The sequence below is a fragment of the Nannospalax galili genome, unplaced genomic scaffold (genome assembly GCF_000622305.1).
Source record: "Nannospalax galili isolate Female #2095 unplaced genomic scaffold, S.galili_v1.0 scaffold598, whole genome shotgun sequence".
Taxonomy (NCBI): Eukaryota; Metazoa; Chordata; class Mammalia; order Rodentia; family Spalacidae; genus Nannospalax; species Nannospalax galili.
Window position 1 is genome coordinate 1,657,602 of NW_008342423.1, and position 17,382 is coordinate 1,674,983.

General features: G+C 38.6%; 1 protein-coding gene across 2 annotated transcripts in view; it reads left to right on the forward strand.

The window, feature by feature from the left end:
- Fyttd1 (forty-two-three domain containing 1) overlaps positions 1 to 11,275 on the forward strand; it is a 43,096-nt gene extending 31,821 nt beyond the window's left edge. For both annotated transcript variants that reach the window (XM_008838557.3, XM_029566166.1), the window contains exons 7-9: positions 4,559 to 4,633; positions 6,407 to 6,533; positions 9,297 to 11,275. In XM_008838557.3, the coding sequence (XP_008836779.1) occupies positions 4,559 to 4,633; positions 6,407 to 6,533; positions 9,297 to 9,395 (301 nt within the window). In that variant the 3' untranslated portion in view covers positions 9,396 to 11,275. The remainder of the gene's footprint in view (positions 1 to 4,558; positions 4,634 to 6,406; positions 6,534 to 9,296) is intronic.
- The last annotated feature ends 6,107 nt before the right edge of the window (positions 11,276 to 17,382 follow it).

Genomic DNA, 17,382 nt, shown 5'->3' on the forward strand with positions numbered 1-17,382 from the left:
TATTTTGTTCTTATCTTCTCTTTTGACCCATCATTATTCAGAAGTGTGTTGTATAATCTCCATGTGTTCATGTGGTGACTAGGGCGTCCTCCGGTGTTGATTTTAAGCTTTATTGCATTATGGTCTGATAGAATACAATCTTTTTGTATTTGTTGAGGTTTGTTTTGTGCCCCAGTATAGTCGATTTTGGAGAAGGTTTCATGGGACTCTGAATAGAAAGTATATCCTTTGATGGCTTGGGAGGAATACTGGGTAGATGTCTGTTAGGTCCCTTTGATATATTATTTAATTCAGTTGTCTCTCTGTTAACTCTCTGCTCTGTTAACCTATCTAATGGAGACAGGGGGTATTGAAGTCCTCTACTATTAATGACTTGAGATTAATCTGGGTCTTAAAGTCCTGTAGTATTGTTTTTATGACGTTAGGTGCACCAGGTTTAGGTGAATATATGATCATGATTGTAATATCTTCTTTGTTTATTGTTCCTTTGATCAGAATGAAGTGGCCTTCTTTATCTCTTCTGTTTAGTTTTAGTTTAAAGTTTATTTTGTCAGATATTAGAATTGCAAAGTCTGCTTTTTTCTTAGTACCATTCACTTGGTATATTTTTTTCCATCCTTTCACCTCAAGATAGTGCCTGTCCTTGAAAGTGAGATGAATTTCTTCCAGACAACAAAAAGATGGGCTTTGTTTCTTAATCCATTCACCCAGTCTGTGTCTTTTGACTGGGAAGTTCATTCCGTTAATATTTAAAGTTATTAATGAAAGATGTGTATTGAATCCTGTCATTTTTATTTCTGTTCACATTCTTGATATAACTGTACTTTTCCACAGTTATACCTTCATTGAATTTCTTTCTTCAACCCCTTAGGTATAGTCATTCCTTTCTTCAGCTCTTTGCATTGCTTCCAGAACTCTCTGAAGGGCTGATTTTGTGGACATGAATTCCTTCAGTCTTTTATGTCATGGTTGTTCTGTTTCCCTGGAGTGTGGCAACCCAGGGTCTGGAAGATTTTTCTTTAATAGACATTTTGGCTGGGTATAGAAATCTGGGTTGGTATCTGTGGTCATTTAAAACTGGGTCTACTTTGGTCCAGGCTCTTCTGGCTTTCATAGTTTGCACTGAAAAGTTAGCTGTAATCCTAATGGGTTATCCTTTATATGTGACTTGTTTCTCTTTTGCAGCTTTCAGAATTGTCTCTTTGTTTTGTGCGTGTAGTGTTTTTACTACGATGTGCCATGGAGAGTTTCTTTTCTGGTTCTGTCTGTTTGGTGTTCTATATGCTTCTTATATTTGTATGGGCATGTCTTTCTTTAATTTTGGCAAATTTTCTTCCACGATTCTGTTGAAGATCTGGTCCATGCCATTAGCTTGGGATTCTTCTTCCTGTATGCCTCTGATTCATAGTTTGGTCTTTTTATGGTGTCACACAATTCCTGCATATTCCATTCTTGTGATTTCTTAAATTTTTCATAATCTTTGCTTGAGTGGTACAGTCCATCCACTTTATCTTCCAGTCTTGATTCTCTGTTTCCCGTTTCGTTCATCCTATTGGTGAGGCTTTCTCCTGTCATTTCTAATTGGCTTATGGAGTGTTTTCATTTCAGCCTGAGTAGTCTTCAATATTTCTGGGTCTTTTCTGAATTCATTCAGAAGTTTATCCCTATCTTCCTTCAGTTCTTTCTTAGTTTGTGTGTTCCTTAAATTCACTGAATTCTTTTATGGTGTTTATTATTGTTCTTTTGAGTTCCATGTCCTGCATATTCTCTAAGGGGTTCTCATTGTACTCCTCTAGAGGACCGTTTTTATTTGGTGGGGATACTTTATTTTGGTTTTTCATGTTATTTTTTTTTTTCTGTGATTCTGACATGTGAATTTCTTTTGTAGTTTCTGATTCTTGTGTGAGACTCAAGCCTTCAAGTTTAGGTCTGCTTCTTTTTGTGAACTTTATGTGCCTTTGGGGTTTACTTTTGGGAAATGAAAAGCTGGTTCGTCTAAGCTTCTGGTTCTCTTTTTTGATTTTATATTGGAGTGGCCAGATTGCTTTTGTCTTCCCACAGAGGCCCAAGTTAGATGAGGATCAGATGCTCTCAGGCTTTCTCCTAACGTCTGGATCCCTTCAGGAAAGATGTTATCCTCAGAAATTTGGGGGTTGGACTTGCCTGGGAGCAGGGCCCAGGAAAGATGCTGGTCTCGGGCAGGTGGTGGCCATGCCACCCAGTGATGCAAAGGGAGATGGGGGCAGGAAGAGGCCCCAGAGCTCCTGGGGACTGGACTGAGGAACTGTGTTGGTCTGGATGCAAAGAATCAGGAAGCCGAGAGGTCAGCCTTGGTGACCAGGAAAGAGGTTGGTGGGTTGTGCAACCCAGGGAAGCAGAGGGAGGTGAGGGTGAAGCCAGGCCTAGAGGTCTCCTGGAGACTGCGAGACGGAACTGGGTTGGTCTGGATGCAAAGGATCAGGAAGCAGTGGTGGTTCCCCTGGTGTCTGGGGTGCCAAGACAAGGAATGGGACAGTACCCAGGCTAAGAGGAGAGACGGGTGGGGGAGATGGGAGGGTGAATGTGGCTGGGGGAGTAAAGGTGTAGAGGGTGTGATCCACTTAACAGGGAAGAGACGCCCAGCTGGGTTGTGCAGGCCCAGGGAAACAGAGGGAGGTGAGAGTGGTGAGGGTGGGACCAGGTCCAGAGGGCTCCTGGGACCAGGAGAAAGAACTGGGTCCGTCTGGATGCAAGGAATCAGAAAGCAGTGGTGGCCCCGGGCTGAGAGGTCAGCCCAGGCATCCAGAAAGGAGGCTGATGGCCTTGCACCCCAGGGAACCAGAGGGAGGTGAGGGCTGGGCCAGGCCCAGAGATCTTTTGGGTTTTTTTGTGACAGTGTCTCACTATGTAGTCCTGGCTGGCCTAGAACTTGTTATGTGAACCAGATTGACCTTAAACTCACAGAGATCCCTCTGCCTCTGCCTCTGCCTCTGCCTCCCAAGTGCTGGAATTAAAGGTATGTACTACCATGCCTGGCTAACAGAAAAAAAAAATTTTTTGGCCTTTTTTTGAGATAGGGTCTCCGTGTAGCCCTAGCTGGCCTGGAACTCACAGAGATCTACGTGCCTCTACCTCCCAAGTGCTGGGATTAAAGGCATGTGCCACCACGTGCAGCAAAAGTATTTTTTAATTAATTTTTGTCCATTGTTCCCATGTGAATTTTTCTCAGATTCCATCAGTGCAATCAGATTTTGAGATTAAACTGCCTAAAATTAAATCCACTTTTTGTAAAATGAAACATAAAATGTGTTCATGGTCCAGATGTAATGGTAAGTACAGTACAGCATGATTTTGAGCAGTCAGAGTATAGGAAAGGAAATTTTTGGACTTGATACTGGCAGTATTCTTTAGCACAGGAGGTATGACAGTGGATACCTAAGGAAGAAAATAATAATCAGAGCCTATTTGATTCTTCACCGAGCAACATTTACACAGTATCAATACTGTGTGCCATTTATTGTTCGTTTATTTATCTAGGGAAGACGGTCTCACTTGACCTTGCTGGCCTCATCTGATTGAGCATGTCCCTGAACTCCTGACCATTCTGCTATATCCCAGGTGTTGGGATTACAGGCATATGCCACCATGCCTGGCATTATTTGTTTTAAATTTCAAGAATCAACTGTAGATAAAGCACAAGATAGTTAATTTGGGATAATATAATGGAAGTGTCATATTTTGGCTAATGTAAAGATAGAGCCAACAGTTAAGCACGGTGGCATTTGCCTATAATTTGAGCACTAAAAGGCTGATACAGGAAGATTCCGGTTCAGGATAACCTAGATTATATAGTGAGACTCTGTAATGGTGGTGGTGATATAACTAATGAAAAATGGGAAATACAAAGTGGGAGGAAAGGTGGAAAGGACTAGAGATACTGTTAACCTCTCTTACAAAAATGGAAAGAGGATTGAGATACTATTAAGAAAAAGAGATTTAATTTACAATGAATATCAAATAGATATAGAGCCATCAAAATAATTAGAAGTAGGGAAACTGGAAGATAGTGTGACGACCTCCGTCATCTTGGGAAGGCATTTCTATATAAACACCATATTAATGAACTGGTCATCATCAACAAGCTGTGAAGATAGGAAAGATCAGAAATGCTGCTTATTGAGATTAGAAATGGTAAGGAGGAAACTGGGGTGAGAGATTATTAGGTTTCATTAGAATCCCTTCAGTGTTTATATTTTTAATGTCTGTTTATTTATTTTGAAAAACAACAAATTCAGGTGTCCAGTTTTTACACCCAAGATACTAATAAATTATCAGTACTGGTGGGGTCCATGGTGTCTATATTTTTTAAAATCCAAGAAAAACTAATGACTTTTAAAAAATGTCTATTTTGGGGCTGAGGTTGGAGCTTAGTAGTAGAACTCTTTGATATGTATGAGAGTTCATTTCCAAGTACTAAGACGGATGGATGGATGGACAGACAGACCAAATGAGTATCTTCATGTGGGATATACTATAGGATTTAGAAATTTCCATTTTGAGAATTTTTTTCTTTATTTAGATGGCGTACTTCAACCACAAATGGAGGAATTTTGACTGTATCCATTGACAATCCTGGAGCAGTGCAGTGCCCCGTGTAAGTCTTTTTTTCTTTGGAAAAGTTACAGCCTCTTAGTATATGAAATAATAGAAAAGTACTGAACTTGTACTCAAAGTATGATGTCTAAGTTAGGATAAAATGAAATGCAAGGATAAAGATAATTCTTGTGGCACACATTGGAAATAATAAGTTAGATATGCTAACAGACCTCTAAATCCCAGTACCTGGGAGGCTAAAGCTGGAGGATTGCTGTGAGCTCCAAGGTCAGCCTGGTATACATAGTATGTTCCAGGCCAGCTTGGAATAAGACCCTGTTTCAGACAAATCCAAACAAGTGCGAAAAAGGAAGTGGAATAGGATAAAGTTAAAGAAAAGGCTCCCATGGTTCTTGGCTCCATAGCCCCAAGGATTTCTTGGGTAATACAGATATCTGTCTATATTAGTTTTTTGAGACAGACTTGAACTTAGGACCTGTCTTCAGTTTCCTGAGTCCTGAGACAACAGGCATATGCCACCATGCCTGATTCTTGGGTATTTTTGTTTCTAAAAATTCTGTGCATGCTGGGCATGGTGGCACACACCCTTAGTCCCAGCACATCTGTGTGAGTTCAAGGCCAGCCTGTTCTACATAGTTTCAGGCCATCTTGGGCTACAGGGAGACTCTTCTCTCAAAAGGATAAAACATACATACACACACACACACACACACACACACACACACACACACACACACACACACAGAGAGAGAGACACACCCACCCATTCTGTGCATGGAGCTGGGTAGATGGCTCAGTGAGTTAAAGTGCTTGCTGCTCAAACATGAAGAACTGAGTTTGTATCCCCAAGCATCCACATAAAAAAACAGGTGTGGTAGCATGCATCCTGCAACCCCAGCACTGGAGGGGCATGGGCAGAGACAGGTGGATCCCTGGAGCTCACTGGCCAAGTAGTCTGGCCAATTGTTGAGTATCAGATTTGGTGAACTGATCATCATCAGCAAGCTGTGAAAATAGGAAAGGTCAGAAATGCTGCTTACCAAGACCCTATCGCAAAAACTATTTGAGACCCTATCTCAAAAACTAAGGTGAGGCAGGCTGTGGTGGTGCATGCCTTTAATCCCAGCACTCAGGAGGTAGGGGCAAATAGATCTTTGTGAGGTTGAGGCCAGCCTGGTCTATATAGCAAGTTCCAGGCAAGCTGGGACTATAGGGAGACCATCTCAAAAAGGGAGAAACAGGTGATAGAGAATGACAATGACACCTGATGTTGACTTCTGGCCTCCACGTGTACATGCACACACAAACTCAGTTCTGTGCGGGATTAACAAACAATTGTGTACATAGTAGTACATGAGATAATTGTACTGAATTCCTCCTCCCTCTCCCTACCATATTTTGGATGCCTTTACTTTTCAGACCATATACACCTACCTTCTCTTTAAAGATTTCATGGTGTTATTTTTTTTCCAAGGGGAGCTTAATATAGTTAACCATTTTATTGTATGTATTGCGCTATAAACTTAACATAGGATGGGCTTCCAAGACTAAATATGTTGCTTTACTTTAAAAAGACCACGACTTAGAAATGACCAGGCATTTGAAATTGTTAAAAGTATGCCATTATACTTAAGGAGGTATTCTATGAACAGTTAGAAATTTTATTAGTCATTCAAGAGCCAGGTGCTATTTTCTTTTAAAGAACATACTAACTCTAAAACATTTGAACATGTGTAGAAGTGAAGAAATTTTAAGTACTTTTATCTTTCTTAGCTTTTGATTGTTAAACTAATTTAAACTTTTTTTCTGATAGAACTCAGAAACCACGATTAACTCGTACTGCTGTACCCTCATTCTTGACAAAACGAGAGCAGTCTGATGTAAAGAAAGTTCCTAAAGGTGTCCCTCTACAGTTTGACATAAATAGTGTTGGAAAACAGGTAAAAAACAAAGTTTCCTATATTTATTTGGCTAGTCTTTGATAACAAAAAACATTGTTCAGCAAATTAAACAGGGTGGTCTAACCTCTTCTTCCCCCAACCCTAGGCAAGCACTCACCTGCTTTCTGTATCATAAATTGCCCATTTGGACATTTCATTAAATTGTTACTGGCTTCTTTTATTTTATATTTTTACATTTTTATGTATTTTTATTTTATGTGTATGAGTGTACTGCCTATATATAACTGTACCCATGTGTACAATGCCCATGGAGGCCAGAGAGGGCATTAGATCCCCTGGAACTGGAGTTACTGATGGACATTAGCTGCCGTGTGGATGCTGGAAATTGAACCTGGGTCCTCTGTAAGAGCAGCTGGTGCTCTTCAAACCATTGAGCCATTTCTCCAGCCCCTATTTACTATATTTTTAAAAGTTTAATCCACATTGTATTATTATTTAATTTTTTATTTGAATTGATTCATCATGTGTATATATCACATATTATGTATTCTTTCCTTAGCTCGTGGATATTTGGAGTTTTTCTGTTTTTTGGCTACTATGAATGATATTTCTTTGAGCACTTGTTTACCAGTTTTTGTGTTAGCATTTATTTTCATTTCTTTTTTGGTAAATGCCAAGGGTAAATTAGAAAGACTTTGGTAGACTGTCTGTTAACTCCGTATTTAACCTTTTTAGGAACTGCCAAGCTGTTTCCCAAAGAAGTAGCTGTTCTATTTTATGTTCACACAGGCATATATGTGTTTCTAAATTTCTCCATATCCTTGACACAATTGTTATTGTCATCTGATTATAGCCATCCAAGTGAGTGTAAAGTGATAACTCACTGTTATTTTGACAATTTTTATTGTTTGTGTTCTCCAGTGTTGTTAATTCACTTAACTTTGTAGTGAATATAGGTTCTTAGGGTTTTCTATATAAATAGTTGATTATTCTCTAAACTCCTTTCGAGTGTTTCAACCTTTTGTTTTTCTTGTATTATAATAGCTATCACCTCCAGTACAGTGTTGAATAGAAGTGGTTAAGACTAGTATGCTCTCCCTGTTCCAAAGCCTGAGGGAAAAATACATTAAATGTTTCACCTTTAAGTATAATACTGTTAGCAGTTGCTTGCAGATTTTCACTGATAAGCCTGCTGCTTTTCTGACTTTGAACTCAAAAGTATAACTTTTCCTTTTCCCCTTTCTAGTTTTAATTTGAACATAGGCCCAAATCCCAAGTATGCTTGCTTGACACTCTGGGCTTACTCTTTTCTCAGAAAATGCCTCTTCTTTTCTATAGCTGCTTGCAGACCTCCACTGCTGACCCTCTTCTCCATTTTCCTCCTTCCAGCTGCTGCTGGGATTTACATCTTGCCTGCCCTGTGGTTTTTCTTTCAAACTAAAAAAGTAAAGATCTCAAGCTTTTTTTTTAAAAATGTAATGCTAGCTTTACATTTATTGTAGATTCCCTTTATCAGGTTGAGGGAGCTCCCATCTTGCTGAGAATTTTTATCATGAATTAATACTGAATTTCATTATATACTACTTGGGAAAACAGTTTTACACAAATAAAGGTACTGGAATTTAAGATTTAGAAGCATAGAAAAAATGTAGGGGTGTTCAGTGGGAAAGTACATGCTTAGCATGTAGAAAGTCTTGGCATAGTTCCCACTACCAAAAACAATTTAAAAAAAAATTTTTAAGGACATGGTCTCACTGTGCACCCCTGGCTGGTCTGGTATTTGCTATGTAGACTAGGATGACCTTGAACTCACTGGGACCATCTATTGCCTCCAGAGTACTAAGATTAAAGGATTGAGGGGAAAAAAAAAGCATATTTATTTTGCTTTTTTATTTTGCCACTATTGTTAAAAAAATTTTTTTTTTGGATTGGGAGCACTTGGTTATTAATCAAAAACCATTTTTCTTTTTTTTTTTAGTTTGATTTTTAATACCCCAAATGTATTGCCTGAATGTGTGTAAGTGTATCCATGTCATGCAGACCCTGCAGAGGTCAGAAGACAGTGTTGGATGCCCTGGAACTGGAGTTAAGGATGATTGTTAGCCGCCATGAGGGTGTTGGGAACTGAATCCAGATTCTCTAAAAGAGCAACCAGTGCTCTTAATTGCTGAGCTGTCTCTCCAGGCACACCCCCTACCCCCCATATTTTCATTTGTATTTCTGTAGAGAACTCAAATCAAGAAAATTTATTTCAGAATATTCACAAGTTGAGATAACTATAATTTTGTTTGTTTATTTATTTATTTGGATATAGATTCTCATATAGCTGGCCTAGAGCTCCCTATGTAGACCAGGGTGGCTTTGAACTCACAGACGTCCACTTGTCTCTGCTTCCTGAGTGCTGTGATCAAAAGCTTGCACCACCAGGCCCAGCAAGAATAATCCTTTTTATCAGAAGCACCACTAGATTCCATTACAGGAATCTTGGGTATATGTTGTATGAACATCACTAGTAGTAGTATGTATGTATGTATGTATTTATATAGTATGTAATGCAGACATTATAATGATTAGAAGATAGGGATTCTTAGACTACCTAGTTAAATTCTCAAGCTTTTGGTAGACAATTCAGTGCTTTAAACCTTTTTAACAATTCCTTAGTTTATTAGGGTCAAATGAAATTACACACAATTCAGAAAATGTTAGCTATTGTTACTCCTAATTTCTATTAATCTTAATCACATATAAAGAATATGTTTGGTTTTTTTTCAGTTAGGTTAATTTTTTTTTCCTTTTCTATAGACAGGGATGACTTTGAATGAACGATTTGGGATACTGAAGGAACAAAGAGCCTCTCTCACATTCAACAAAGGAGGAAGCCGCTTTGTTACTGTGGGGTAGATCCACGTTAATAGAACTTTTAAGTGTTGACTATTTGAAAAGTTGAATTGCTTGAAGAGTTCATCACAGAAGTTCAAGAAACTTTACTTCAAAATATTCACAAGACTAAATAACTTTATTTTTGAAGTTTTTTTTAATGTATAAATAATGCCCTGAAAGAATAACAGGGAATATACCTATATAAAGATTTCATGGTTGACCCACGCAGAACAATTCTCTTGTTCTTTGGTTCCTTGTGAAGCAGAAGGAAGACAGAAAAATAGAAACTGATTATTTTTATGAGAGTGGCATTTAGGATCTTGTCACCTTTGCCCATTTTTTAGACTTTGCCATGGTAAAATTTAAACTTCAAAAATATGAGTAAACCCCTTTGTTGCTGTCTCTTATCCACTAATAATGTTGATGTAGTAAGTGCAGTTGCCTTTTTGTCATTAGAGATATTTTTAAAACCTTATGAGAATTTCCATTCTAGCCTTTAAGATTTATGGAAATACCTAGAACTTGGTTCATTTTTCACTTATTAGTGTAAACCCCCAAAGCTCTAAATATTTAGTGCTGAACTTTGAATAAGAAATCTGGCTCTCAGGATTAGTCATAATTTAAATGTTTGAAGGCTGTAAATGCATATTTACAAGGTTACCTGCTAGGGCTTTGGAGGAGAATGCCCAATATAAAACCTGGTAGTTTGCATTTAGTAGATGAGGAAAACAAGAAAGGCAGTAGGAAATTGAAGGACCGGAAACATAAGTGAAAAATTTGAAACCCAGGTCATGATACGCTCTTGGGATTTAATGTGGCCTGGAGATTCTTCTACAGATGATATTTATAAGAATTAATAGTTTTTTAAAATTATTGAGTCCTTGGCTATTTTGATAGTAAACATAATGACCATAAAGTCTTGCACTTCATACTTAAAATTTTTTTAAGTGTTTAAACTTGCTAAGTTAAACCATTTACAACTCTTAAAACATCTACTTGTATATGTCATGAAGAAAAAATTGGTTACATTGTAACCTTGTGTACTTTCTGATTCGGGTATGATACAAAGTCGAGACATTTATGGGGAAAATCTTCTGGAGAGTTGGCTGTGCCAAGATAGTGCTGAGTCTTCAGTTAGTTGAATGCCGTAGATTACAGTAAAATGCCAAAATACAGCAAAATATTCCAGCTACAAGTTAAGTCATTTTGAAGCTTGACCTTTTGGTTTGTCAGGTTTGAAACCTCTTAAGTAGGTGTTAAATGTATCTGGCTTTTCTATAGGACGAAACACTGTAATTGCTGCCCACCTCCACTGTGTACTAGACTTCATTGTCATTCATGCTCCTTGAGTTTCTTACTGGTTTATGCAGCCATGGAAAACTATCAGTAACAGTTTCATGCTTATACCAAAGATTTAAATCTGATCCTTAATATATGACATTTTACCAGTACTTCTACTTGATAAGGGGTTTTTGGAAGCCAGTCACAGAATTTGAAAATAAACTAATTTCTTCTCAGCTATGATGCTTTTCATAGAGGCCAAGGACTTAATATAAAACATTTTTGCCAATTTAAATATATTGGTTCAGGAACAAAACATTTTAGACTGGTTTAGAATTACTGGTAGCTTATTTTAAAGCAAAGGAGAAACAAGCACGAATTTGCTATCTTTAGAACAGTTTGTGAAAGTAATGGTATAAAGATCCTATTTTCCTGTTGTTTTAAATATTATACAGAGGTATTAGTAATTCCATTTATTGGAAAACTTTGAAAATTGCCCCAAATGTTGACATTTAAGTACATTGGATGACACATTGTCTTTGGTATGTTAAATGTTTGCTCTTCATGCATCTGTAATTTAATTTTCTTTCAAAGTAAATTTTGCCTTTGATACAACCAAACACCCTTGAGTGCTAACATGTTGTATATAAACCAAACAATATGCTTTGTTGGAGGGAAATTTCTGTGTGTGGAATGTGGTTATAGTCATCCTTGTTTCATTCTTACAGGTTTTTTGTTGTGTTTTTTTTTTGAAACAGGATGCAACTTAAAATTTCCTTTGCATCAAGATGTATGCAAAACATTGATGCAGTGCATCACAAAATGAAAGTTTGTATTTAATGAGGAGGTGCTTTACACTGTACTTTTTGGTGTTTTTTGGAAAAGTTACATTTAGATTTATTCTAAGCAGTTTGTTTTTGACAAATAAAATGTAACAGGTTTAATGAGGTTTTTTTTTTTTTTTTTTTTTTTTTTTTTTAAAAAAAAAAAAAAAAAAAACTGTCTTGGATCACTATGTAGACCAGGCTGGCCTTGAACTCACAGAGATCCGCCTGCTTCTGCCTCCCGAGTGCTGGGATCAAAGGCGTGTGCCACCATGCCTGGCTTAATGAGTTATTCTTAGCTATAGCGATTGAGTTGTGGGTTTTAGATAGTTCAGTGTTAAGAAGAATTTTATAGTGACTATAATTTCAAGAATTAAAAAAGTTACTGACCAGCTAAACTTATACTCTATAGGTGTTCCTCCAACTGCCTTTTGACCTTTCATTCATAGCTCCAACATGGGGTAGCCAAGGGGAATTAAAGATGAGAACTATTTTATTTACAGTGCAGAATTTCAGCTAGAAGAGCTGTTAGCAATAGCCACTTTAGCCCCCTTTTCCCACTTAGTAAAGTGAGACCCATCATTTTTAAGACTTGAATATAGCAGTCACATATTGAGCATCATATCTTTTTTTAAAAAATATTTTTATTTTACTTGTACAAGTGTATTGTCTGCATGTATGTGAGTGCCCCTGTGTCATGCAGTGCTGTGGAGGTCAGAAGAGGGCTTCGAATTCCCCTGGAACTGGAGTTAAGGATGGTTCATAGCTGCCATGTGGGTGCTGGGAATCGAACCCAGGTCCTCTGCAAGAGCAGTCAGTGCTCTTAACTGCTAAGCCATCTCTCCAGCCCCTGAGCATCACATCTTAAGAACTGCTTCCCAAACAGAAAGTAGTAAAATAGCTAAGAAGTAGTAATAGCCATGCATCAGCAGTTATAGCATGGTCAGTAAACCTCCTCTAATGATAACTACTTCATTACTTTGGTATTGAAATTTTGGAAACTTACCAGAAAAGGCCGGTGTGTCCATTGTACACCAGGAAGGATGTTGCTAGTTCCAGGTTTGCCTGGATAACATCATGAGACCCTATTTCAGAATACCAAACATATAGCCATAGACAAAGAGAGACTGGTGTTCCTTTTAAAATTTTATTATTTTTATTTTAGGTGTATAGCTGCATGTGTGTAAGTGGCATGCAGTGCCCATGGCAGCCAGAAGAGAGCATTGGAGTCCCTGGAACTGGTGTTATAGATGATTGTGGGCCACTATGTGGGTGCTGGGAACCCAACCCAAGTCCTCTGCAAAAGTAGCCAGTGCTCTTAACAGCTGAACCATCTCTCTAGCCCCCAAACTGGTATTCTTCATCAGACATTCTGTATTTTTTTTTTTCTGGTCTTTTTGAGACAGGGTCTCCCTGTAGCCCCAGCTGTCCTGGAACTCACTGTGTAGACCAAGCTGGCCTTGAACTCACAGAGATCCACCTGCCTCTGCCTCCCGAGTGCTGGGGTTAAAGACATGTGCCACCACGCCCGGCTGACATTATGTATTTTTAAACACACATAAACTTTTCACTATATTAATTATAAGCAAATTATAAAATACTTTTGTGTATAAGAAACAGGATTTGTTGTCACTTAGTTTTTATTAGATGTTGCTGCCTATAACTTTGTAATTTACACAGCATATGCAATTTGGGAATAGTTCACTAGGAAGAGAGAAGAGAAAAAGTAGTTCACTTGGCACTACAAAGAGTTTCATATACTTCAAATGCAGGCAGTATTGAAACATTTTATTCAGTAGACCTTTCCCTTTTATCTAAATTATATGGATATTTTTGCCTTTGTGAAAAACAGGAACTTTAAGCGTCCCTTGAAAGATTTGGGGGGAGGAATGTTAACAGTCAGTCTCCCTCCTCCCTCTCTCTCCAGGCTATTGTATCAGTTCTTAAGCTTCAGCTTCCAGAGCACTCAGTTTACAGGAAAATGCCACCATTCATAGCTTTGTCACACTTTAATTTGTCTGTATTTTATGTGTATATACGTGTGTCTGCACGTATGTATGTGTACCACACCTGTTTAGTGCCCACAGAGATCAGAAGAAGGCATTATTTAGACCCTTCTGGAACTGGAGTTACGTGGTTGTGAGCTGCCTGATGTTGGTGTTGGGAACGAAACCTAGGTCTTCTGCAAGAGCAGTAAGTGCTCTTACCTACTGAGCCATCCTCCCTTTATCACATTTTTAAAGTGATACTTCAGTGAAAAAGCATTTGTGAGAAGAATTTTGTACTTCTGTAGACCATTAAGAGATTGAAATATTTGCTTGGAAATTGTAGATTTAAGAGTATGGGCGATATGCTAATAGTTAAAAATGATTAGGAAGCTGTTTACTGCATGTGACTTTCCATTTTCTAATGAGAAAAAAATCACATTCAACTTTCTTGTATAAAGTTTAAAAAAATAAGTTAGTCCTCTTATTAAAGGAGTAAGAAAGCCAGACTTGGTGGTATACCCTTGTAATTCCAGCGCTTTGGAGGTGGAAGCAGTAGGATCACTGCAAGCTCTAGTCTAGTCTCATCTATGTAGTAAGTTCCAGGCCAGGCAGGGCTAGACCCTGTCTCAACAAGACAAAAAGCTAATGACCAAACATTTATTGAATATTCAACAAGTGAGTTTTCTTAAATCCAAAGAGAATGTGATTCATCAAGTTTTTAATCCTAGAAGTGGAGTCTTAAAGGAATGATCATAATTTTTAATGGAAAGTCAGAGAAAGTATTTTTTATTTTCCTTATGGTAAGTGTTTATCACCTAGAGTTTGAAGAAGCTATTGAAATCTGAGTGAAACTTGCCTCTGGTATTGAATAAGTTAATTTTTAGTCTGTAAAATAAGAGTGTGTGGGGCAGAGAGATGGCTCAGCGGTTAAGAACACTGGTTGTTCTTGCAGAAGACCCAGGTTCAAATCCCAGCACCCACATGGCAGCTAACAACTGTCTGTAACTCCAGTTCCAGGGCATCTGACAGCCTCTTTTCTGTCTCCTCAGGAATTGCACGACATGGGTGCACTTACCTACATGCAGGCAATACACGCATACACATAATAAAATATTTTTAAAAAATAAGTGTGTGTGTAGGGGATGTGCTCTGTCAATTCCTCAGACTGAATAACCCCCACTGTCCTTGTTCAGGTGATTGAATAAAGTAGATGATTTTTTAATACATGTTTTACTCAAAACCTTTTTGCGGATGTCTCTTGTTTCATTCTTAACTCCTGAAGAGTTAAGTTTGTGAACTCTCCATAGACTTCATTTCTGATAACTCATTCTTATAATTGAAAAGTACTATATGAAGATTGAGGAGCTGGGTGTGGTGGTGTAGGCCTATAATCTCAGCAGGCAGGAGGTTGAGGCAGGAGAATCAAGAGTTTGAAGCTATCTTACGCTACGTAGACACACTCAGAAAAAGAAGATTGAGGCAATAGGGTGAGAATTCTCATTTTACATTGACTGTTGAAACCCAAGCCCTTAGACATATCAAAAATCATTCCTTGATCTCACATTTTTACTTTTTAAAATATTTTTAAAATTATCTTTGTGCATGTGTGTGTTGTGTGGTGTATGCATGTATGTGCACAAAGACAATAGGAGGATGTCAAGTTCCTGCTCTATCACACTCTACCTTATTCCCTTGAGACAGGGTCTCTCACTGAACCTGGAGCTAGGAGAAGAGCCAGCAAGCCCCAGCCATGCTCCTGTCCCCACTCTCCAGTGCTGGGGTTACAAGTGCAGACACAACCACACCTGGCTTTTTTCCTTGGGTACTGGGGTTTTAAATTCAGGTCCTCATGCTTGCGTAGCAAGTGCTCTTAACACACTCAGCCCTTTCCCCAGTTTTCATGTCCTTTAGAGACTTTCTCTCACACATAATAGTATGTGTAACATCTTCATTTTTTCCTTTATCACATTTTTGGGAGGGGGGTGTTTTCGTGTGTGTGTGTGTGTGTGTGTGTGTGTGTATGCTTTCTTACCTTGTTCAGAAAAATATGTTTTTCCTCCCAACATTGTCTCCTGTGTAAGCAAGCTATCTGCTGTCTCTCTTGCTTTACACGTGTCTGTATTACTATTCATACACTCATCCCACCCATGGATATGGGAGATAGTTATAGTATAGAGTTTAACACATGAAGGACTTAAAAATCTACTCAAAACAGCTGGGAATGGTGGCACACGCCCTTGATCCCAGCACTCAGCAGGCAGAGGCAGGTGGATCTCTGTGGGTTCAAGGTCAGCCCGATCTACATAGAGAGTTCTAGGGGGCGGGGTACGGGAGACACTGTCTCAGACAAAAAAAAAAATCGTAAATTTGGTCAGCTCAGGATTAGCTTAGTAAGTTGAGATTGCAGTGGGATGTGCATGTAGAGAGAAACCATGTTACTAATAATGTGTTGGAGGAATTTAGTATAAATGTGCATTAATAAGTTAGATGATGTTAGAAAGACACATCTGGCAATTTCTTAGGACTACGGTGTTCACAAGGAATACTGTAGTTGAAACCTCAAATACAAAATTTTTTATTTTAGCTATGCCTGGTGGTGCATGCCTTTAATTCCAGCACTTCGGAGACAGGGACAGGTGGATCTCTGAAATTGAGGCCCGCTTGGGCTACAGTGGTGAGTTCCAGGTCAGCTAGGTCTATAAGGAGACCCTGTCTCAAAAGGACTAAAAAAATTTTTTTATTTTATGTGTGTGTTTGCACATATAGGTACACCACTTGTGTGCAATACCTGTGGAGGCCAGAAGAGGGCATTGGATCCCCTGGAACTGGAATTATGGATTTTTGTTAGCTACCATGTGGTGCTGGGAATCAAACCCTGGTCCTTTGAACAGCCAGTGCTCTTAACTGCTGAGCCATCTCTCCAGCCCCAGCTTAATCTTTTTTTTTTTTTTTTTCAATTTTCTGTGTATGAGTGTATTGCCTGCATGTATTATAAGTACACTTGTGTCATGCAATACCATGGAGGTCAGAAGAGGGCATCAAATCCCCTGGAACTGGAGTTACAGATGATTGTTAGTCACTATGTGGGTGCTAGAAATCAAACCTGGGTCCTCTGCATGACCAGCCAGTGCTCTTAACTGCTGAACCATCTCTTCCGTCCCTAATCTTTATAAAATTGTGTATATGTGTGTGGTGTGATTGTGGGCAGAGGTCAGAGGATGAAGTAGTTTTCCCCTTCCACTTCGGGTGGGTTTAGGGGCTCATAGGTCATCAAGCCTCTTTTTTTTTAAACTCACCAGGCCATCTGGCTGGCCCATCTTTTGTTCAACACAGGGTCTCTCTATATAACCCAGGTCGACTTGGAGCCCATGATCTTCCTCCCTCATCTCCAATGCTGGGATTATAAGCATGTACCACTGTCACTATGCCTGGCTAATTTAGTATCTTTCTAAGTAGAGCAAAATATTAGAAAGAAACAAAATGATACATGTTGCATAAAAATTACTTGACAGAGATGACACATCTGTCATCGAAATGACTTGTGTTCATAACAAGCATTGATAGTTTATTGTGGAACTTGTTGCTTAAGAAACCAGAGTGTCACATTAAGTGTCCATAGCCAGTCATGGTATATCACATGCCTACCTTCTATTCTCAGCACTTGGCAGGCAGAGGCCAGCATGGCTACACAGTGAGACTGTCTCAACAAAACAACAAAAACTTCATAGAACAATTCTCTGAGCAGCAGTCACTAATCAGCTTTAGTGTTGAAACATTTTTACTATCTCTTACAGTTAGAAATTCAGAAACATGCTTATCATGATTTTACTGGAGTTGGGCCTTGAATGATGAATAGGCTCTTCCCAACCTTTTATTTTGCTCTTTTCCAGGAACTTTCTCATTTACAGTCTTAAT